Genomic DNA, 21154 nt, shown 5'->3' on the forward strand with positions numbered 1-21154 from the left:
GGCAGCTGGGGGAGAGCGGAAGCTTAGGACCATAATGTCCTCCTCAGCACCATCTCCCCCAGTCCTCCCCATCCCAGGCTTGGCGGTGGAGCTGGGAATCCGGTGGGAGAAGGGAGAGACGCCAGCTTAGAAGGGGGTTGATTGTGGGTTCCTAGAAGGTGAGGACTCCTTCCGTGGCGCCCTGCATACCCAGTGACAATGAACCTGGCCGTGGCACCCGAGGAACAGCGCTAGCTTCCCTTCGGCACCTCACCGGCACCCCTCCCCCCAACCTGCCCCGGAGGGTGGGACTGCAGAGGCTTCCGTCAAAGAAGGAAGTGGTCCAGGCAGTGTAGAGAAAGCAAGCCGGGAAGCGGAATCCGTGCAGTGGCCTGGAGACTGACCCCTCTCCCGGCCCCCAACCCCAGGGCACAGTGGGGCTCACGGGGGAGGCTGGAGATTGAACTGACCAACACGAGCTGAGTCACGGGGCTTGGGGGGTGGGGCGGTGTGGGGAGCCGCGCGGCCTTGGGGCCCTGGCCGGCGGGTGATGAGGCCCCCTCTCTCAGGCACAGCGGTACCTCAGCCCCGCTGGTGCCCATCGAGGAAGTGGAGAACCCCGAGTTCATGGGCAAAGGCGGATTTGGCGCTGTCTTCCGGGCACAGCACAGGACTTGGGGGTTTGGAAGTGGCGGTGAAGATCATGAACTCGTGAGTGCCCCGAGCCGCTTGGGGACGGGTGTCTGGTCTGGGAAGCTGGGCGGAGGAGGAGGGGCCTCTGCGTGGCAGGGCCTGAGTGCGGAAGGGAAGGATCTTCCCAGGAGGGAGCTCGGCTCCAACCCGCGCCAGAGTGCCGGCCTGCGATATCCCGGGAGGTGAAGGCCATGGCAAGCCTGTGTAACAATCATGTGCTGCCCCTGCTGGGGGTCACAAAGAAACTGGAGTGGGAGTACGTGTCTGGGCCGGCTCTGGTGACTCAATTCATGGAGAACGTTCCCTGGCGGTGCTGCTACAGCCCCAGTGCCCGAGGCCAGGGCCGCTCCTCTGCCGCCTGCTGCAGGACCTGGTGCTCGGGATGTGCTACCTGCACAGCCAGAACCCCATGCTTCTACACCAGGACCTCAAGCCCCCCAACGTCCTATTGGACTCAGAGCTGCATGCCAAGGTCAGCACATCCATTACGCAGCCCAACCCCTGGACGAGGTCCTGCCCCAGAGCTGCTCCAACCCCACCCACTGGACAGAGGACCTGCTGCAACCCTGTCTTCTGAATACCCTCAGCATCTCCCTCTGGACACAGTGCTGCCCAAGTGTCAAGGCTCATCCAGGAGCTTTAGCCCCTGCCATACTGGGCGATAGACGCCTTGGCCAACATGGTCAGTTCCATGGGTCCACCCCACGGGGTCCTCCAAAGACCCGCGGCTGACCTAGTCCAGGAGACTCAGACCTTGACCCAGCCCCATGGAGCGGGGACCCAGACCTCCAACCAGGAGCCTCACTGGTCCTACCATTCCGCTAACCCCCCACACCCCCTTTACAAGGCTGGGACCATAATATCTGCACAGCCACAGAAGGGCCTGCGCCTTCTGTGGGGGAGAGGAAAGGATTCTGCAGGCTTCTAGGCCCTGTCCATCTCCTATCTCCTCCTTCTTATCTCCTTTTGCAGCTGGAAGATTTGGACCTGTCCACGTTTCTGGGAGTCTCACAGACAGGGGCAGGATCTGGGGAGTCAGGGAGCACCCCCGCTTACTTGGCCCCAGAACTGTTGGCTGATATAAACTGGAAGGCCTCCATGGCCAGTGATGTCTACAGGTAAGGTACTCCAAACGTACATCCCCAATTTCTGCACCTCTCTGGGTCCTTCTAAGGGATGGTATATGGAAAGGAGTCTTGTCAGCAGTTGGGTCAGGCCTCAGCTTTATGTCTCCTGCAGCTTCGGGATCCTAATGTGGGCAGTGCTAGCCAGAAGAGAAGCTGAGAGTAAAACTCTAGGCAGACTCTGGGATCCTTCACCTCAGGTGCCCCCTCCCCCAAACCCCCAATCCCCAAGCCCTCCTCTTCCTGTTTACCTGCTCAGACGGCCCTACTCCCTCCTCACATCTCCTACACTCCCTGCCCCTTTCCGTGATGGCTCAGGTGGCCTTCATACTCTGGATGTCTTCTCCTCACACCCACACCCCAGTAGTGGACCATAAATCACGCAGCAGGAAGCAGTGTGTGAGAGGCAGATCCGGCCTGCATTGACTGAGCTGCCCCAGTCTGGCCCTGAGATCCTGGCTTGGAAGTACTGAAGGATTTAATGCAGCACTGCTGGATCCATGAGCCCCAGAAGAGACCCTCCTTCCAAGGTGCGCTGACCACTTAGCTGGCAGCTGAGGTAGGCCTGGATCTGTCAGCAGGGGCTTTTCACTGGAAAAGAAGTTTTGCTCACCTGCCACCCACTCTGCCTTCTCTCCAGAATGCCGACCAAACACCCAGAAAGTCCTCGATCTGGTAAAGAAAGGAGATGTCTGGTAAAAAGATGAATGCTGCAGTCTCCACAGTGAGTGCCTAATGCCCTCACCCCACCTAGGAGCTGGGCAGGATGGCACAACGTGGCTCCCTTGACCACCCAATGACTCCCCACTGACCACTGTTTTCTAAGCCTTGACTGTTGTCCCCAGTGTCCCCGCCCCATCCTTGAGTTCCCAGACAACAGATATGAAGCAAGAGACTCCTCCCTTGGGTTTGCTCTGGCTCTCCCACCTCCATGCCCAGCCAGCTCCCCATCGTTGCAGGTAAAGGAGTTCCTGTCTGAGCACAGGGGCAGCAGCAGGTTGTTGTCTGTCCTCAAGCCAGGCCCGGAAAGTACAGAAAAGGATGGCCCTGGGGGAACCACAGGAAGCCATGATTCCATGGTCTCTGAAATGATGAACCTGAATCTGGAGGGGTACCCCAGGCCTGTTCCTGAAAAATGTACAAACCTTCCTGAGAGCATCAGGGCCCAGAGGGGGCAGGTTCAGCCTGCCCTGGACAGCAGAGACCTCTTCAGATTCAACAGCCCAACCTCCTCAAAATCCAGAGACCTTACCTGTCAGAAACCAGAAGCCCAGCCCCACCTCGGCTTGGACCCCAGGTCCTGGACCCCAGGGGTATCAGGTGAGACATTGGTAGGACTAGGGGATGCACTAGGACTCCTGTGAATCCTGTCCCCTTGCTAGGGGAGACTTGGGGCTGAGGGGGTCTGCAGTAGGGGAACAAGGCCCAGGACAGGGGGCCTGAGAGCCCTGTGTTGTTTGCAGGGGGCTGAGAGACGTGACACCAACTGGCCTCCCAGGGCGCCAGGGCCAAATCCAGTACCAGGTACCCACTCCGCACTCCTTCCTCCTTCCTTCCCCCTGCTCAATTCTTCCACAAGCTTCTTCCTCAAGACCAAATATAGATCCAGGGTACTTGGGGAGGGGAATGAGAAAGGGCTAGAGGCCACCTAACCCAACTTTCTCATTTTATAAACGAAGAAACTGACATCCACTGAGGTCACACAGCAAAGCCTGGATTTGCCCCTGAGCCTTCTGACTTTCCCCAACACCAGCTCTGTGAACCCCTGAATTCCATTACATTGTTGCCATGTATGCCCAGAGGGTTTCCTATCAGAAAAGACCCAAACATCAGAGTCTCAGATGTTAGTTGCCACTCCTCTTGAGCTTCTGCAAACCCAATTCTGAAGGTGCAGCCTGAAGACACACCTTGACCCAGTCACTGGCAGGCCCGGAGACCCCACACTTGCATTTCCCCAGGGTGAACACGAGGTGCCACTGCCTCTCCACCCTGCCGCTCCTCCTCACTTTGAGTCTCGAGAGCGCTTAACCCTCCCACCGTCATCACTCTTTCTCTTAAAGGGCCGCGGTTTCCTACCGTACTTCATAGCCAAGGGGTACAGATTGGAAACAACAACCATATGATTATACAAGGAAGAACTGCCTCATCCCTGCAGGGCCTGGCACCTCGGGGCATGGATAGGGGCCCCCAGCACACCCCCAAGGAATAGGTTCGAAAGAAGGACGGCAAGAACCGGAAGCCTGGAGTGGGCCACAGGGCTGGTATCATAATAGCAGGAATCGAAGCAGCTTCTAAACTGCCTCCTGGACTTGAGGCAGCTAGCCTAGACTTTCTCTGAGGGCCATCAGGCCTGCACCCGAACTGTCTTTGTGGCCCCAGGAGTCAATAAATGTGGTGGAATTTTGACCAAAGCACCACGACGAGGCTAAAGCTTCAGCCAGGGGCGGGAAGGGACGTGGATGAGAGGCGGGGGAGCTGACATCGAGGGAGTAGAAGGCACTTCCGTGTCTGGCTAGGGCGGGAAGGGGGATGCTGAGGGCTGTAGGTGGGCAGAGTTGTGGCACACAAGGTCAGGGCCCAGCTGGCGGCGGCAGGAAGGAATCCTGGAGGTCTGGCTCCTGGGCAGCTCTAATCTCAGGGCAGAGCACTTCCTGTAGAGCAGGCCCAGACCCCACCCTAAACCAAACCCTGAGGACAGAGGCTGTGGTCCTGCCACCACCTTTTCCCTGGGCTGTGGAGACTTGGCAGTGGAGTCCTGGGGAGGGGGCTCGCCGTGGGATTTCGCAGACCCCAGCACATCTCCCTGCATGATGCCCCTAGTCTCTCGTACGTCAGCCCCCATGCTACCACCTCCCTCCGCTGCGTGCACACATTGCTTCCGTGGAGGCACTGGAACCCTTTGATTCTCAGCTGCTGTCTGGGAGTGGACAGCGACGGCTCCACAAAGCTACACGCAGATGTGCCCCTCCCCTGGAGCTGGACACCACCGGAGTATGGACCACTCAGATACGGCCACAGCGCTGCCGTCTAGGCTGGAGGAGCAGGGAATGACCGCCTCCCATCCTAACCTAGAACCTAGCCCCCGTGTGGCACCATGTTCTTCTTCCCCGCATCCTTGCCAGCCTTCGCTCCAGCCCACCCTCAGTCTCCCCACATCCAAGGTTCTGAGCCCATTTTGACATTTGACGCTTGGCTCAGCCCACCCCACCCCTTGCGTCTCCCCCCATGGTCCGCATTCCTCTTCCTTGAGGGGGCAGATGTGGGGAGGCTGTGGAGTTAGGAGAGACAATCAGAGTGGGGGAGGAGGCCTGCGGAGTCCGGCTAGGGCACAGGAAGGGCCGGGCTGTCCCACCGGGGAAGTGGGAGGGCGCCGAGGCGCCGGGAGGGAAGTGCCTGTTGCCCGGGGCTCAGAGCTAATAGCCTAGCAGCCAGTGTGACTCCGAAACCTGCCCTGGGGTTAGCCCGTTCAGCTGCGGCAGTGAGTTGGGGGAAGGGAGTAGCCGGGGCTCCTTTGCTTCAACCCTGAATCCTGTGCCCCTGGCTTTTGCTAGAGCACCTCTGCAGTCTGGGTTTGAGGAAGGAGAAGCAAAGCATTGAGCAGTCCCTTCACTGCCAACTGGGAGAAGGCAAGGAGGTCACAGGGAGTGCCTGGGGGAGGTGGGATAGCGAGGTTGGGAGGTCCGGGCGCAAGTGGCTTGGACCTGGTGAGAACCGCACAGCTGGGGCTAGCTGGGGCCTCAGACAGTAACCCACCCTGGCCCTCCTCAGCCCCAGGGGTCACCCCAAGGCGGTATAGCTCTGGGCAGGGGAGACCATGGCCCGCCTCTTCAGTCCCCGGCCGCCTCCCAGCGAAGACCTCTTCTACGAGACCTACTACAGCCTGAGCCAGCAGTACCCACTGCTGCTGCTGCTGCTGGTGATCGTGCTCGTCGGGCTCCTGGCGCTGCTCGCTGTTGCCTGGGCCAGCGGCAGGGTGAGTGGCGGGGGAGGTGCGGGGAGTGGGGCTCTGGTGCGGGGCGCCTCCTCGGGGACAGCGGGAGGGTCATTGCCTCGGGGGCATTTTCAGGGTTGGGACTTGTGGGTCGTCTTTTGTTTCGGCCACGCCTTGCAGCTTGTGGGATCTTAGTTCCCAACCAGGGATCAAACCCACGGTCCCTGCACTGGAAGCACGGAGTCTTAACCACTGGACGCCACCAGGGTAGTCCCACGTGGATCTTCTTGTCGATGTGCTTTCTTGGCTGGGACCCGGGAGACAAGTGCTAGCCCTTGAGGAACTGCAGTGACCCTGCCCAAGTCACTCTGCCTTTCTGGGCCACAGTCTCCGGGTCTACATGAGGAGATAGCTGAGCCCTCGACGCTTCTAATTTCCCTGCAGGTACTGACAGACCTCAGACCTTACAAGCTTCTGTGATCTACTGGTCCTAGAATAAATCCAACACCGGAATTTCCAGTTTTCCGGCGGTGGGGGGGGGATTACACTGGGCCCCGTGGGAATCTGCTTCCTGGTTTTCTTTCCCTTTTAGGGGCCGTAGGGCAGTTGTACCCACAGAGTCTCAGAAGACACTTTACATCCCACTCTCATTTAGTTCCAAAATGAACCCGTTTCCAGTTTCTTTTGTGGGGGGAAAGGGGATCTTCAATTCCACTTCTGGAAGTATCCTGCGTCAAGTTTTCTTTTCACATTTCGGAGGCAAGGTGGGAAAACCACTGGATGTGACCAATCCTTGGCCGTCCTCCTCCAAGTCCAGGAAGAGGTGGGGACAAACGGTGGAGACCGGGGTGGGAGTGGGGGGCTTCTACGCCTTGAGGTGATGGTGAGATCCAGCTCCCAGGCAGGCGAGGGAGGTTCTGGGCGCCCCCCTGCCCAAGCTCTGCTTGAGGGCGGGGTGGGGTGGGGAGGGGGGCGGGCGGGGCCTGAAACTCTGAACCTTGGCCCCGGGCAGGGAATCTCCCCAGCAAATTGGCCAGATTTGGATACACTCATGCCTAAGTGCCTTCTGTGAGCTGGAATTTCTCACTTGCTTTGGGATCCCAGGTGGGGGTGGGAGGGGTGCTTTAGTTCCGAGAAAACTGAGTCTCAGAAAGCTTCTGGATTCACAAATGGCCAATATGAGGTTGGAGCCAGGTCTTCTGGGTAGACGGCCCAAGGTTCAGTCCCCCTGCAGCGTGCCAGTGAGATAGTAGGTTGAATCACAGGAGACTGCTGGCTCTCAGAGCACAGCGAGAGCAGGTCGGTGCTGTGTGACCGCCTAGAAGGGTGGGATAGGGAAGGTGGGAGAGAGGGAGACACAAGAGGGAGGGGATATGGGGATATACGTATGCATATAGCTGACTCACTTTGTTATACAGCAGAAACTAACACACCATTGTAAAGCAGTTATACTCCAATAAAGATGTTAAAAAAGAAAAGAGAGGGAGAAGGCAGCATCTTAAACTCAAAAAAAAAAAAAAACAGATTATCAGCAATTTCATGTGGTTCAACCTAATATGAATGGCAAGTGAAGGTGCCCTACCTGCTTTTCTTACTTGGGTTTGAAACAGTTTTCAGAACGGCTCTGAGGGACTGCCCACTCCTCCTCTCCTTGGACAAGCTCTCCAAACTCCACACGCCAATCTTGCCTCATGTACCCCCTCCCCTCCAGGAGCTGGCCTCAGACCCGGGCTTCCTGACCACTATGCTGTGCGGGCTGGGCGGCTTCTCGCTGCTGCTGGGCCTGGCTTCCCGCGAGCAGCGACTGCAGCGCTGGACGCGTCCCCTGTCGGGCCTCGTGTGGGCAGCGCTGCTCGCGCTAGGCCTCGGCTTCCTCTTCACCGGGGGCGTGGTGAGCGCCTGGGACCAGGTGAGGCAGGCCGAGCAGTGGGGAGGGGACTCCCGGGCCTCCGACGCGCACCCAGGCCCCGAGGAGCAGCGCAGCAGTGTAAGCGTGCGACTTCCCGCGCCCGTCTCCCCCAGGTGTCCTTTTTCCTTTTTGTCATCTTCACCGTGTACGCCATGTTGCCCTTGGGCATGCGGGACGCCGCCGCCGCGGGTCTCGCCTCTTCACTCTCACACCTGCTGGTCCTCGGGCTGTATCTTGGGCTTCAGCCGGACTCACAGCCCGCGCTGCTGCCGCAGGTGAGCACGCATGGAGCACAGGCTGCGTCCGAGGCTGGCTCCGCTGGGCGCTACTTGCTACCTCTGGGCATTCACCAACCGTTTGATGAGCTGTGACTCCAAGGCAGGGCGCAACGCTGGGCGCAGGGTACAAGCACAGACCCCGACCGTGCCCTCGTGGAGCTGGTACGGAGCGCAGTGCGATGCCTGCAAACGCCAGAAGAGGGCTCTGGGCCCACGGGGAAGGGAGCTCGCCAGGGGACTGGGGTGGTGGGGACAGATGTGGACGACGGAACCATCACAGAGAATGTAAAAATTGGAGCTTGAGTAGTGTCGTGCTGCGGCGCGGGTGGGGATGGTGGAGTAGTATTCCCAGCAGAGGGAACGTACGTGCCAAGGTTTCTAGACCTAAGAGGCCGTGTTGGTGCAGCAGACAAGCGTCTGCTTGGGGTGGGGGTGGGGGCGGGGGGAGGAGAAGTGCCCCCTATGGGTCCCACAGTGTGGCACCCGTTGCCTCGAAATACTTCGGTCTCTTAACTGCAGAGTCCTCCTCAGCCCTCTCAGAGACCAATCCAGCTACACACAATAGCCCCCCGACCCCGGGGTCCAGCGCCCCCTGAGGCTGACCCTTCCCCACAGCTGGCGGCAAACGCGGTGTTGTTCCTGTGCGGGAACGTGGCCGGAGCATACCACAAGGCGCTGATGGAGCGCGCGCTGCGCGCCACGTTCCGGGAGGCGCTTAGTTCCCTGCACTCCCGCCGGAGACTCGACACCGAGAAGAAGCACCAGGTCCGCTGGGCCCGGGAGGCCGGGAGGGACCGGGGCTCGGAGGGAGGAGTTGTTTAGATCACAAAACCGGGCTCTGGAAGCTGAATGACTTTGGGAGGGTCGCTTGACCTTCTGTTTCCTCCTTTGTAAAATGTGGCTATCACCCACCTCGGAAGGCCGCTGTGAGGCTCAAGCAAACGGAAGCTTGTGCAAGCATTTGAGAACGTTGTGATACTAAACAAAGGGCTCTAACTCCGGTATTGGTGCTGGAAGTTCAGTCCCTAAAGGTGATCAGTGCAGGGCAGGGGTGGAGCCAGGCTGTAGGTGGTGGGGAGGACCTGGGCCAGCGCCCTGGGAACACCTCTGGGGCTGGGGAAGTCTGTGGGCTCCTAAGGGTTTGGGGGGGCTGAGGCTCCTGGTTTTAGGGGTAGGAGTGTTGGTGCTTATAGTCACCTCCCCCAGGAACACCTTCTCTTGTCCATCCTTCCTGCCTACCTGGCCCGAGAGATGAAGGCGGAGATCATGGCACGGCTGCAGGCTGGACAGGGGTCCCGGCCAGAGAGCACCAACAACTTCCACAGCCTCTATGTCAAGAGGCACCAGGGAGTGAGGTATAAGGAAGGATGGCAGATGGGAGGGAACGTGGGCTGAGACCCCAGCCCCACTGACGCAGTCTGCTCTGCCCAGCGTGCTGTATGCTGACATCGTGGGCTTCACGCGGCTGGCCAGTGAGTGCTCCCCTAAGGAGTTGGTGCTCATGCTAAACGAGCTCTTTGGCAAGTTCGACCAGATCGCCAAGGTCAGAGGGGGCTTCCTTCCCCACCTTCAAACTCCCCACCCTGGAGAGCCCCTTCCGAGGGAAAATTCTGCCTTATAAGTTCCCAGTCCCACTTCCAAGTCCATGTGGGCTCCCAGATACCCCACTGCAGGTAGGAAACCCTCTCAAATCTCCCCAGGTATGGAACTGCTCACTGCACACCTCAAACCTGGAGAGACCTTTCAACATCCTCACAGATGCCCCAACCACAACACCCCCAAACAGGCTCTGAGCCCCAGCATAGGTGTCTCTGGACACTGCAACCAAATCTCCATAGATTTTTCTGATGCGCTAACATTAGGAGGCCCTTCCAAGGGAAACCTCTGCCCTCTGCATCCTCAGCCCAGCTACCTTCTCAGTCCCCAGGGATGCCCCTAAGCAACTTAATCTTGGGTGTCCCCCCAAAATACCCTCAATCCTGAGGTGACTTTCATATGCTCAAATCTGGATACACGCTACACGTGCCAAAGATGGAGAGAGCCACAGACATCCCAACCTTTCAGAAGCCCTTCTGAGAAAGACACCCACCTAGGAGACCTCAGCCAGCCCCGTATCAAGTTAAGAGAGTCCCTAGATCTGACCTAGACAATCCCAACCTCAGAAGTTCTTCAGGAATACCACATTTGCTCCCACTTTTCCCCAACTCCCTCCTGCCTCCTTTGATCACTAACCAGGTGACCCCCTCCCCCTGTACACCCTTCCCCCAGGAGCATGAATGCATGCGGATCAAGATCCTGGGAGACTGTTACTACTGTGTCTCCGGGCTGCCGCTCTCGCTGCCAGACCACGCCATCAACTGCGTGCGCATGGGGCTGGACATGTGCCGGGCCATCAGGTCAGCTCGGGTGGGCAGGATGGATGTGGGGTGGGGGCAGGAAGGGTAGTGGAAGTCATCCCGGAGAGAGGGAGGGGTGCTGCATGGGTAGGGCTGAAGGCAGCACTCCCACTGTTCTCCACACACTCTGCTCAGGAAACTTCGGGCAGCCACCGGCGTGGATATCAACATGCGTGTGGGTGTGCACTCGGGCAGCGTGCTCTGCGGGGTCATCGGGCTGCAGAAGTGGCAGTATGATGTCTGGTCCCATGATGTCACTCTGGCCAACCACATGGAGGCGAGTGGAGTGCCAGGGTGAGAGCTGGGGCTCCAGCAGGCTATAGCCAGAGCCCAGTCGGGCCTCCCACATGCCTGGTTTTCATAGTTCTTTAAAATGGGCACGTTCCCAAGTGGGGCTCAGAGAGATCCTGGGGTACAGGGAGGGAGCTGGGAGACACCTCCTGGAGCACAGGGCCTTGCTTGAAGTCAGACCTCCAGGAATGATCCTCGAAAGAAATGAGAGATTTGGAAGCCCTCCCTTCTGATTCCCACTGCCCCCTCCCTCCAGACGAGTACATATCACAGGGGCCACGCTGGCATTGCTGGCAGGGGCTTATGCTGTGGAGGATGCAGCCATGGAACACGGGGACCCATACCTTCGGGAGCTAGGGGAGCCGACCTACCTTGTCATCGATCCCCGGGTAAGAGCCCAGCCTGGACCCCATGGGCTGGCCCACGGGCCTGATCTCTTCCATGCCAGAGACTGAGCTCCTGTGTCCTGAAGTGTGTATCATGGGGGAGGGGACACAAGCCTTTAAGGGGTGTGGGGAGAATGGGGAAGGGTCTGTGATCTTGACTCTCAGCCCTCATGTGCCCCAGGCTGAGGAGGAGGACGAGAAGGGCACTGCAGGCAGGTTGCTGTCCTCTCTTGAGGGCCCCAAGATGCGTCCGTCACTGCTGATGACCCGCTACCTGGAGTCCTGGGGTGCGGCCAAGCCTTTCGCCCACCTGAGCCACGTGGAGAGCCCTGTGTCCACCTCCACCCCTCTCCCGGTACGCGCACCTCCTTCACGAGCCCAGCACTCACGTAAACCCACCCCCACTGCCCGCTTCCAGCCCCTCCCGCCGCCACCACTAGTGAGTCACTTGACGTCACAAGGTCCCGAACTTTCTGCTCACCCTAGTTACTGGTTCAGGACCTTCCTTGCCCTTCTTTCCAGAGAAAGGGCAAAGATGACTGCCCTCTGAGCTCAGCTCAGAGACGACCCAAGATCCCACAGACACTATGTCCCTTGCTACCCAGCCTCTACTCACGAAAGCCCCTTCCCCTGGTACCCTACTTCCTCCTCACTCTGAGGCCAGTGGTGCACATCTATTCCCACCAGGAAGTGTCTGTTTAGCTCAGTCCTGCGACTGCACGCTCTCTTCTTCAGTCCCCTCTGGGACCGGGAAGGCGGGGCCAATCGCTTGTTGCCCCTACTCTCCAACACTTGGACACAGATAAAATGAGGTGACAGTGAAAATCTCTCGTGGCCTTGAAGAAGGAAATCACCATGAGTTGGCGGGAGGGGGGAGGGAGAGAGGGGAGCCGGCCTACCCCTCGTCTGGGGTAAGTTAGAGCAGGGCCAGTTATTGGCTGACATATACATAGCACTTCAAGGTAGTCAGTGATTCACCAGCTGCCGGCGGAGCCTGGATCTCCTCCACCAGCCGACTCTTGAGGTTGGTACTTGATGACAACGGCCAGAACCCCCTCATGCAGGGGCCCAGGCCACGTCCCGAAAGGCTTGCCCTGGGATTACATTCCTCAGCCCGTTCTCCTCCATTTCACCCGATCTGCCCAAAGCCTGTTCAGCATTCCCAACCACCTATCCACAGATCTTCCCAGGATCTTCCCTACTAGGTAGACCAGCTTGAATCTATGGGGTGACTACAGAGTACCCTTTCTGTGTCCCATCCCCACTCCTCTCCCATCCAGCAGGAAAGCAGGCCAGAGATCAGTGCACAGTGGGGAGGGGGAGGGGGGGGACCTTGGCAGCAGGGGCTCAGCGGCTGAGTGCATGGGGAAGGGGAGCTGTCAGAGGGCTAAGCTGGCAGGATGGAGAGGAAGGAAGAGCCCAAGACCCAGCTGACTGTTGCAGGATGAGACCTCCCAGTGGGGGTGGGGTAGAAAGGGGTTTGCCGGGAGCCCAGGGGCTGTAAGACAATATTGGGTACAATCCCCGAGGTGGGGAAGCCCCCCAGAACCCATGCCAGAGCTCCCCAACCCCCCACTGGCGTGCAGGCTAAGAAGTTCAGGGCAGAGTGGGAATCCCTTGCTCTAAGGTATCTCCTGAGGCAGGACCTCACCAGCCCAGAGACTCCCTTCTCAGCCCCTGATATCCCAGGGTCTCATTCAAATGTTAGGAATCCTGAGACTCACACTTAGCCTACTATTAAACAAGGCAGAACTTTGGGGTGGTGGGGTGCTATTTGTGTGGTGGCTACCATCCCTCCATTCCTTCCTTCCTTCCTTCTTTCCACAATCTTTGAGCACCTACTATGTTGCAGGCACTAGGTTAGTTCTTGAGAAGACAGAAATGAATAAGATGTTTTCCTTGCCTTCAGATAACTTATAGGCATGGGGCCGGGGATGAGGGCGCAGGTAGGTAGTCTGATAAAAGTGAGGATCGGGCATAGCTGCATAGATGGCCCCATGCCTAGAACATACCTCTCAATCGCTCTCCGTCTCTCCCTCTCTGCTCCTCTCACATACACAAGGTTTTGGTTTGGGGGATGATGTGGCCCCCTGTGACCCTGCTTCCTTCACATGAGCCAGGCGAGTGGGGAAGGACGGTCACCATACATCTTCACCCCCTTCCTTGGCGCTTGTCTTCACCTGCTCGCGTGCTCCTTCTCACATCTCTGCACACATTGCGTATTCCTTTCGGTGCAGAAGAGAGTGACTGTAACCAGGTTTGTTTCTCTTCCTCTTTCCCTTTCTTCTCCATTTTCGTTTCCCTCTCTCACCACCTCCCAGCTCAGCCTGACCATCACGAAAGGGCAGAGGAGATTCAGAGTGTTTTGCATTGCCATTCCAGTTTCAACCAACAGGGATTTTGGGGCATGGGGTGATGGGCAAGTCATTGCCTTTGGAATCTGTTGCAGTCCTTAGGGAAGATGAGACAAGGAATCAACAGCCACTCATGCCTACAGAGGATCCAGGGTTGCCTCCTAAGTGATAGAAACTATGAGGAAATCAGAGACTCTGGGAGTCCGAAGAGTCAGGAGGGAGCTTGAAGAAGTAAATATGGTTCGAAACTTCCCTTGAGGGTAGGTGGGATTTGGTAGAGATAGAGATGGAGATGGAGGTAGAAATGGAGATATACAGGGAGAGATAGAGATAGAGAGAGAGAGTTCATTAGAGGCAAGGGAAGCAGCCAGGTCAAATGCTCAAGTGAAGGCCGGGTGTAGGTAATGGAATGCCTCACTGCAGAGAGGCTCCACCATGGTGGAGGACGCTCACCATCTTTCGTCTTCCCCCATCCCTGTGTTCTCCCTGCAGTCAAGGCCGGGTGTAGGTAATGGAATGCCTCACTGCAGAGAGGCTCCACCATGGTGGAGGACGCTCACCATCTTCCATCTTCCCCCATCCCTGTGTTCTCCCTGCAGTCAAGGTCGCGTGTAGGTAATGGAATGCCTCACTGCAGAGAGGCTCCACCATGGTGGAGGACGCTCACCATCTTTCGTCTTCCCCCATCCCTGTGTTCTCCCTGCAGGAGAAAGCCCTGTCTTCCTTCAGCCCCCAGTGGAGCCTGGACCGGTGAGGAGGCCTGAACAACTTTGACAGTGGGGCTGTCCCAGTGACCTGCCTCCATCCTCCCTGGGGGGGCTTCTCCTGCTTTGCCCAGATGCTTTTGAGGATCTCCCTGGTGACGGGCTGGGCTCTCACTGTGCAGGAGCCGTACCCCCCGGGGACTAGATGATGAACTAGACACCGGGGATGCCAAGTTCTTCCAAGTCATCGAACAGCTCAACTCTCAGAAGTACGGAGAGCAGGAGAGGGCTGGGAGGGCTGGAGGCCTGGGCTCATGTGGTAGAGGAGGGGTGGTAGGACCTGGAAGGAACAGAGAGCCTTCCCAGCTCTAGCCCTTCGACTCACCGGACCACGCCCTCCTCCCTGCCCCTTCCTCCTCCGGGCTTATTGCCCCCACCCTCCACCAGACAGTGGAAACAGTCAGAGGACTTCAACCCATTGACACTGTACTTCCGAGAGAAGGAGATGGAGAAAGAGGTAGACTGGGGGGATGTCACCATAGGACTTCCCAACCTCAGTTCCTGCACCCTGGGGAGGGAGCAGGCCCTGTGGTCCCACCTCCCCTCCCCAGGTCTGCCCAGTTTGTGACCCTGGTGGGTGAAGGGCTCATACCCATCTATTGAATTACTGGGTGGTGATGGGAGGGAGGAGGGCAGCTCCTTGGGGAACAGGTAGAGGCTACCTGGGGTGGAACTGGAGGGGGGACAGTGAGGCTGGTGACCCACTCCTTGCCTGGGACTGACACCTTCAAGGTGATGGGCAGCACTGGTGCCCTGTCTCCACCGACCCCCTCCCTTCCAGTATCGGCTCTCTGCACTCCCCGCCTTCAAATACTATGCCGCCTGCACCTTCCTGGTTTTTTTCTCCAACTTCATTATCCAGATGCTGGTGACAAACAGGTGAGGGACCCCCAGGCAAGGGAAGCCCTGATTCTCAAGAACAGAAGCCCTGGCTCTTCCAGACCCCTGGCCCACACTTTCTTCCCTTGCCCACTTCCCCTCGGCTCAGGGCACTGAGCCACAGAGGAAATGGAAACATGTGGTCTGGGGAACTGGTCATCGTAGCCCCCCATCTTCCTATCTTACATCCCGTGGACTTTCTGTGTACCCCAAGCATTTTCACATACCCGTCTTTCAATTCTAGCAACAGTCCCATGAAGGAGGTTTTGTTCCCATTGAGAAGTCCAAATCTCACAGCAAATGAGCTTAGAGAGTAGGTCCTCACTCCCAGTTCACTGCTAGGAGGGGTGAGGACTCATTCAAAACTCAGCCAGATGAAAGAGCTTTGGCCTGAAAGCGCAGAGACCAGTCTGATGCAGCCTCGGCCACTCCTGTGAGTCCCCTGTCCCCTTCCAGTATTGTCCCTACATTATCCCAGTACTGTCCTTGACCCCTCAGCTTTCCCAGATCATCAGCATGTAATGCCTTTCATCAGCCTAGACCTCATTGGCAGCCGGTTCAGATCCCCAGGACCACTTTTCCCCATGTCTCCCAACCAGACTGAACGGCACCCTCCTAGCGCACAGAAAACCTCTTCTGGTTCTTAAAGGCCTCGCTCTTGTCTCTCTTTAGGCCCCCAGCTCTGACCATCACCTATAGCATCACCTTCCTCCTCTTCTTCCTCCTCCTCTTCGTCTGCTTCTCAGAGCACCTGACGGTGAGGTGGGCTTGGGGGCAGAGTGGCGAGCTGGGGCCCTGACCACGACTTGGCCTGCAGTGGGTGCCCCAGCCCCACGGCTAAGACTCCCATGCTCCTTCCACAGAAGTGTGTCTTGAAAGGCCCCAAGATGCTGCACTGGCTGCCCACACTGTCTGTCCTAGTGGCCACACGGCCCGGACTGCGAGTTGCCCTGGGCACCGCTACCATCCTGCTCGTCTTCTCCATGGCCATTACCAGCCTGGTGAGAGAGAGGGGGCCCTATGCACCCCCATTAGGGCATGCCAGACCTGCCAGAGGCTGAAAGAGGACCCCTGGATTTGGGGGGACTGCTGGACTAAAGCCAGGGGATGCTGGAAATGTTGGACAAGTATAAAAGAAAATTATAGTCGCCCACGACCTACCACCTGGGCATAATCATTGTTAATAACACTTTGGTGGATATCCTTCCTATCTTTTTTCTATGTATGCAGACCTTCCTTCCTTACCTTACTCACTATGATTTTGTAAGCTGAGTTTGGCTGATTTTTCAGAACTTAGCATCGTTCCTAGAATTCTATCCCTGAAAAGCACCTTAGGAATCATCCCCCATCCAAGTTACAGAAGCAGAAGCTGGGGCCCAGAGAGGTTAAGTGGCTGGCAAAAGATCACACAGCGGATCCATGACAGACTAGAGCTCAGGACACCCACTCCCCTAATCCCTGCCCCCCCCCCGCCCCCCGCCAGCGAGGACCCCAGCGCTGAGGCTCCCTCACCAACCAGAGATAGCAGGCTCCGCCCCTTTGGAGGAGTCTGGCCACGACTCATCCCTGGGTCAGCTGCAACCCAGCACAAGCCACCACTGTGCCCAAGGAACTGCCTGCCCGCCTCAGCTCCTTGTCTCCTTCTGCAGGTCTTCTTACCGGCAGCATCAAACTGCCCTTTCCGGGCTCCCAATGTGTCCTTCACGGCTTCCAACCTCTCCTGGGAGCTCCCTGGGTCCCTGCCTCTCATCAGCGTCCCCGTGAGTATCCCTCACAGCCCTGAATCTCCTTCTCCAGAGCCTTCCTCCGCCCCTCCCCCACCCCTTAGTTGAAGAGCACTTCATCCCGTGGACCGGGACAGATACAAGTCACACTTGGTGTGTGTGTGTGGCCGACACCCTCTACCCTCCTGATAGGACTGGACCCTGGGAGGGGCAGGACAGGAGCCCTGGGGCGGCCCCCGCCCCTGCCCCTGCCCGAGGGACATGCCCCACCTCCTGACCGCCTTGCCCGGGCCCCCAGTACTCCGTGCACTGCTGCGTGCTGGGGTTCCTCTCCTGCTCCCTCTTCCTGCACATGAGCTTCGAGCTGAAGCTGCTGCTGCTGCTGCTGTGGCTGGCAGCCTGCTGCTCCCTCTTCCTGCACTCCCACGCCTGGCTGTCTGACTGTCTCATCGCCCGCCTCTATCTGGGTGCCTTGGACTCCAGGTGCGCACGGCCGCTGCACAGTGGGGCACGGGCTGCGATGGGACAGAGCAGGAGTGTTTTCATCTCTTTGTCTGAACCACCCACAGGGCAAAAGGAGAGGGAGGCCGAGGGCTACGTGGGCACGGGTGCGGGAGGCGGCGGGGAGAGGCCATCAAGAAGGGGCAAGGCAAAGGGAAGCCCTGATGTGTAGCCTCCTCAGGCCAGGGGTGCTGAAGGAGCCTAAACTGATGGGAGCAATCTCCTTCTTCATCTTCTTCTTCACCCTCCTGGTCCTGGCTCGGCAGGTAAGTCTCCCAGCTCAGCCCTTCAGGGCCTCCCTAGGAAGGATGAGGTGGAGTCCCCATATGTGTGACTTCATCTTCCCCTTATTCTCTTACTGCCTTTCCCTTATTCTCACCTCTCCAGGGTGGAGCCCAAATGGTGTGTCCATTAGAAGCTTCTAAGTGAACCTTCCTGCTCCCTTTCTTTCTCCTTCACTCCCCGAGGGGAGCACCCTCAAATTCTCCCCTCCCCTCCTCCCTCCCACCCCAATCTAGGAGAATTCATGCTTAAGAAAAAATCTGCTGCCACTACTGTCCTCGCTAGTTTGAATCTAGATTCAAGGCAGTCTCCCCAGGGATAGTTGCACCTTAAGCCTTTTCTCTAAGCTGGGGGTGTGGGATGGTTTTAAGCGTCACGGAGTGAGGGGTGGACACTCAGGAGCTGGGGCTCCCCCTGTACTGTCTCTTCCCATGGCCCCCTGGTGACCCTCCCCAGAATGAGTATTACTGCCGCCTGGACTTCCTGTGGAAGAAGAAGCTGAGGCAAGAGCAGGAGGAGACAGAGACGATGGAAAACCTGACTCGGCTGCTCTTGGAGAATGTGCTCCCCGCGCACGTAGCCCCCCAGTTCATCGGCCAGAATCGGCGCAACGAGGTGACTCCCCACCCCCAGCTCCTGAGCCCCAGACGATGAAAGTCTTGTCTTGGCCCATCCTCTCTGGACTCCTGTACCATGGGTTGGGTGGCTGCCCGAGCCCCGGTGCCTGTCAGGTGCCTCCGTTTTCATAAGAGCTTAGGCTCTGTCTTTGGCGAGCACGGAATCTCCGGCTCCCAGGTTCTTACCTGGAAGGAGTGTCCTCTCTAACGGCCACTCTCTCCACTTCAGAAGCCTCATCGCGTGTCAATGGGAACTGTGTGAAGGACGCAGTCCACCCATCTCTCTAGCCCTGCATTATCCAGTATGGTAGCCGTTAGCCTTGTGTGGCCATTTAAATTTAAATTAATGAAAATAGAAAATTCACTTCCTCGGTCACACTGGCCACATTTCAAGTGTTCGACAGCTTCTCGTGGCTAGTGGCCGCCATATTGGGCGGCACATGTAATAGGCGTTTCCACCACCACAGAAACTTCGGTTGAATGATCCTGCTCTAGATCCTCAGATATCTTGCTACAGTCAGAGGATCAGAGGTCACTCACATATCCGCATCATCTTCTCTGTACCACCACCACCTCGCACTGTCTGCTGTGGAAACGCTCTTGGCCTGTATCAAGAGGGTGTTAAAAGAAATGGCTCAGGGGCTATGTCGCAGCCTTGTGCCTCACCACATGCTCTCTGCTCTCGAGATCAGTAGTAGCTCTGCTTCTCCTGGTTTCTTCTCTTATAGACACTGGAAATCTGGTAACTGATCCTGTTTCTGTCTTCTCATTGGCTACTAGAAAGCTCAGAGCCAGAATCTGGGATTAATGAGATTCCCCCTTTCCCTACCATTGCTCTTTTTTTTTTTTTTTTTGAGTTTGAACAAAAATCCTTTTCTCAAAGCTCTGGAGGTTATTATTGCTTCATTTTATCTTCCAAACTGTAGCTATCTTTGTAAGCTGACTTAACTGACTTAACACTTTTCAGCAATAAGATAGGATATACAGATAATTCCCATGGACATGATCCCAGTTCCAAAAGAGACTCCCTTCACGTTGCTGTGAGGTGATCTTGACTCTGAACCTCTGTCTCTCCTGGAATTGCAATGAGACCCAATCTTTAACTCTTGAGTCACATCCCTGGGGTAACCTGGCCCTGCCCCTCTCGTTCCTTCCCGATCCTTCTTAAACCAAGGCGGTGGAGTGTGGACACAGGGAGGAGGACCCATGTAGACCCAGAAGGGGGAAGAATGTGGCATAGCCCCTTACCCCAACCTCTTGCCCTCCCAGGACCTCTACCACCAGTCCTACGAGTGTGTTTGTGTCCTCTTCGCCTCAGTCCCAGACTTCAAGGAGTTTTACTCTGAATCCAGCATCAACCATGAGGGGCTAGAGTGTCTGCGGCTGCTCAATGAGATAATTGCTGATTTTGATGAGGTGACAACTTGAAAGGTCCCCCCGACCCTATGACCTGGATTCTAGAATTTCCCACCAGTCCCTCCTTCCACTTCGTTCTCCCGGCCATGAGGCCCATCCTCCCTCCCCAGTCCTCCTGCTTCTCCTCTGATCCCCCAGCTCTGCCCTCCCCAGCAACTCTGCCCACTACCAACTCTCCTCCTGCCACCATCCCTGACCCCACAACTGGTCCTTTAGCTTCCAAAATCCTGGGGCTGGGCTTCTGGGAGAGAGCGAGAGAGACTGGGGACACAGCCTCCTTTCCGTACAGCTGCTCTCCAAGCCCAAGTTCAGTGGGGTGGAGAAAATCAAAACTATCTGCAGCACCTACATGGCAGCTACAGGCTTGAACGCCACCTCTGGACAGGACGCACAGCAGGTACAGCGTCCTTTCATTTCGTACTGACCCTCGTCCGGGCTCTCATTGGTGGGCCCATAAGTGGGTCTTATCCCTGTGCCCTCATTGATCCATGCTGGTGGGCCGGCCTTTTGCCAGGATGCCGAGCAAAGCTGCAGCCACCTTGGCACCATGGTAGAGTTTGCCGTGGCCCTTGGGTCTAAGCTGGACGTCATCAACAAGCACTCATTCAACAACTTCCGCTTGCGTGTGGGTGAGGACCCTCCCTTGCTGGGACAGTCTGGGACCTCCTCCTCACTTTCCCAAGCTCTCCCTCTCCCGAATCCTTTGTTAGCTGCTCCCCAGCTCACCCCGGGAGCCCACTCCAGACTCACCCCTTGGGATGGAGCATGAAGCTGCTGGGCCAGAAGCTATGAGATCCATCCAATTCTTTCCCTAGGCCGCAGTCCTCCAGCCCCTCCTCCTTTCCTCCAAGGCCCCTAGGCCCTTCACCCTAGTTCCTTGAGCTGCATCTTCCCCTCCGCTTCCTCGAAATCCCCCCCTCAGGGCCCCTCTTTACCGTACCTCTTGTCAGGGTTAAACCACGGACCTGTAGTGGCCGGAGTGATTGGGGCCCAGAAACCACAATATGACATCTGGGGCAACACGGTGAACGTGGCCAGCCGAATGGAGAGTACAGGCGTCCTGGGCAAGATCCAAGTGAGGGACCCACATTGGAGGCATGGGAGCGGGGCGATAGGTAGGGCCACTTCCACATTCCCTCACCCCTCCTCCAATCGCAGGTGACCGAAGAGACAGCCTGCGCCCTGCAGTCCTTAGGCTACACCTGCTACAGCCGGGGCATCATCAAGGTCAAAGGCAAAGGGCAGCTCTGCACCTACTTCCTGAACACAGATTTGACACGAACTGGACCTCCCTCGGCCACCCTAGGCTGAGAACCCCACCCCCTCCTCCCACCTATAAGATCCTCAATAAAGATATTCTGGTATGTCTGGGTTAGAATTGATGTCAGAAGCTACTAGCGTATCTGGGGAGCATCTTCTCCTCGCCTCTCAGTAGTATGGCTTCTTCTCAGGCCAAACTGAGTGTTTGTGTGTGTGCAAGTGTGAGCATGAGTGTGTTAAAAAGGAGTGATTCTTTCTCACAAGCTCAGCAAGACGACTGCCTCAGCCTTCCTGCCTGCCTGCCAACATGATTCCAATGTTTTGTACCCTTGGAAGCAGAAAGGATTTTATCCACATGACTCAAAACAAA

General features: G+C 57.3%; 2 protein-coding genes across 8 annotated transcripts; both read left to right on the top strand.

The window, feature by feature from the left end:
• The first annotated feature begins 340 nt into the window (after positions 1 to 340).
• Positions 341 to 2839, top strand: RIPK3 (receptor interacting serine/threonine kinase 3). The gene is made up of 7 exons (XM_060144505.1): positions 341 to 690; positions 995 to 1144; positions 1645 to 1790; positions 1912 to 1996; positions 2115 to 2326; positions 2437 to 2471; positions 2756 to 2839. Exons 1-5 carry the CDS (start codon positions 607 to 609, stop codon positions 2220 to 2222), a joined length of 573 nt encoding a protein of 190 aa, XP_060000488.1. The 5' UTR covers positions 341 to 606; the 3' UTR covers positions 2223 to 2326; positions 2437 to 2471; positions 2756 to 2839.
• On the top strand, positions 2812 to 20888 carry ADCY4 (adenylate cyclase 4). 7 transcript variants are annotated; one of them, XM_060144444.1, is made up of 28 exons: positions 2812 to 3116; positions 3260 to 3320; positions 4707 to 5430; positions 5565 to 5769; positions 7439 to 7636; positions 7750 to 7911; positions 8434 to 8679; positions 9121 to 9269; positions 9346 to 9457; positions 10183 to 10310; positions 10446 to 10604; positions 10858 to 10990; positions 11169 to 11342; positions 14048 to 14091; positions 14228 to 14314; positions 14493 to 14562; positions 14887 to 14984; positions 15657 to 15741; positions 15848 to 15985; positions 16634 to 16744; positions 17007 to 17191; positions 17391 to 17475; positions 17948 to 18106; positions 19378 to 19524; positions 19814 to 19921; positions 20039 to 20153; positions 20475 to 20599; positions 20683 to 20888. In XM_060144444.1, the coding sequence occupies exons 4-28, from the start codon at positions 5611 to 5613 to the stop codon at positions 20833 to 20835; spliced, it is 3330 nt and encodes a 1109-aa protein (XP_060000427.1). In that variant the 5' UTR covers positions 2812 to 3116; positions 3260 to 3320; positions 4707 to 5430; positions 5565 to 5610; the 3' UTR covers positions 20836 to 20888. The 7 variants fall into 7 exon arrangements, with proteins under 7 accessions (XP_060000427.1, XP_060000421.1, XP_060000475.1 ...); XM_060144438.1 differs by having other exon boundaries at positions 4707 to 5422; XM_060144453.1 differs by having other exon boundaries at positions 2815 to 3116; positions 4707 to 5769; positions 8530 to 8679.
• Positions 20889 to 21154: the final 266 nt, after the last annotated feature.

Source organism: Lagenorhynchus albirostris, chromosome 1 (assembly GCF_949774975.1).
Source record: "Lagenorhynchus albirostris chromosome 1, mLagAlb1.1, whole genome shotgun sequence".
NCBI classification, from domain to species: Eukaryota; Metazoa; Chordata; class Mammalia; order Artiodactyla; family Delphinidae; genus Lagenorhynchus; species Lagenorhynchus albirostris.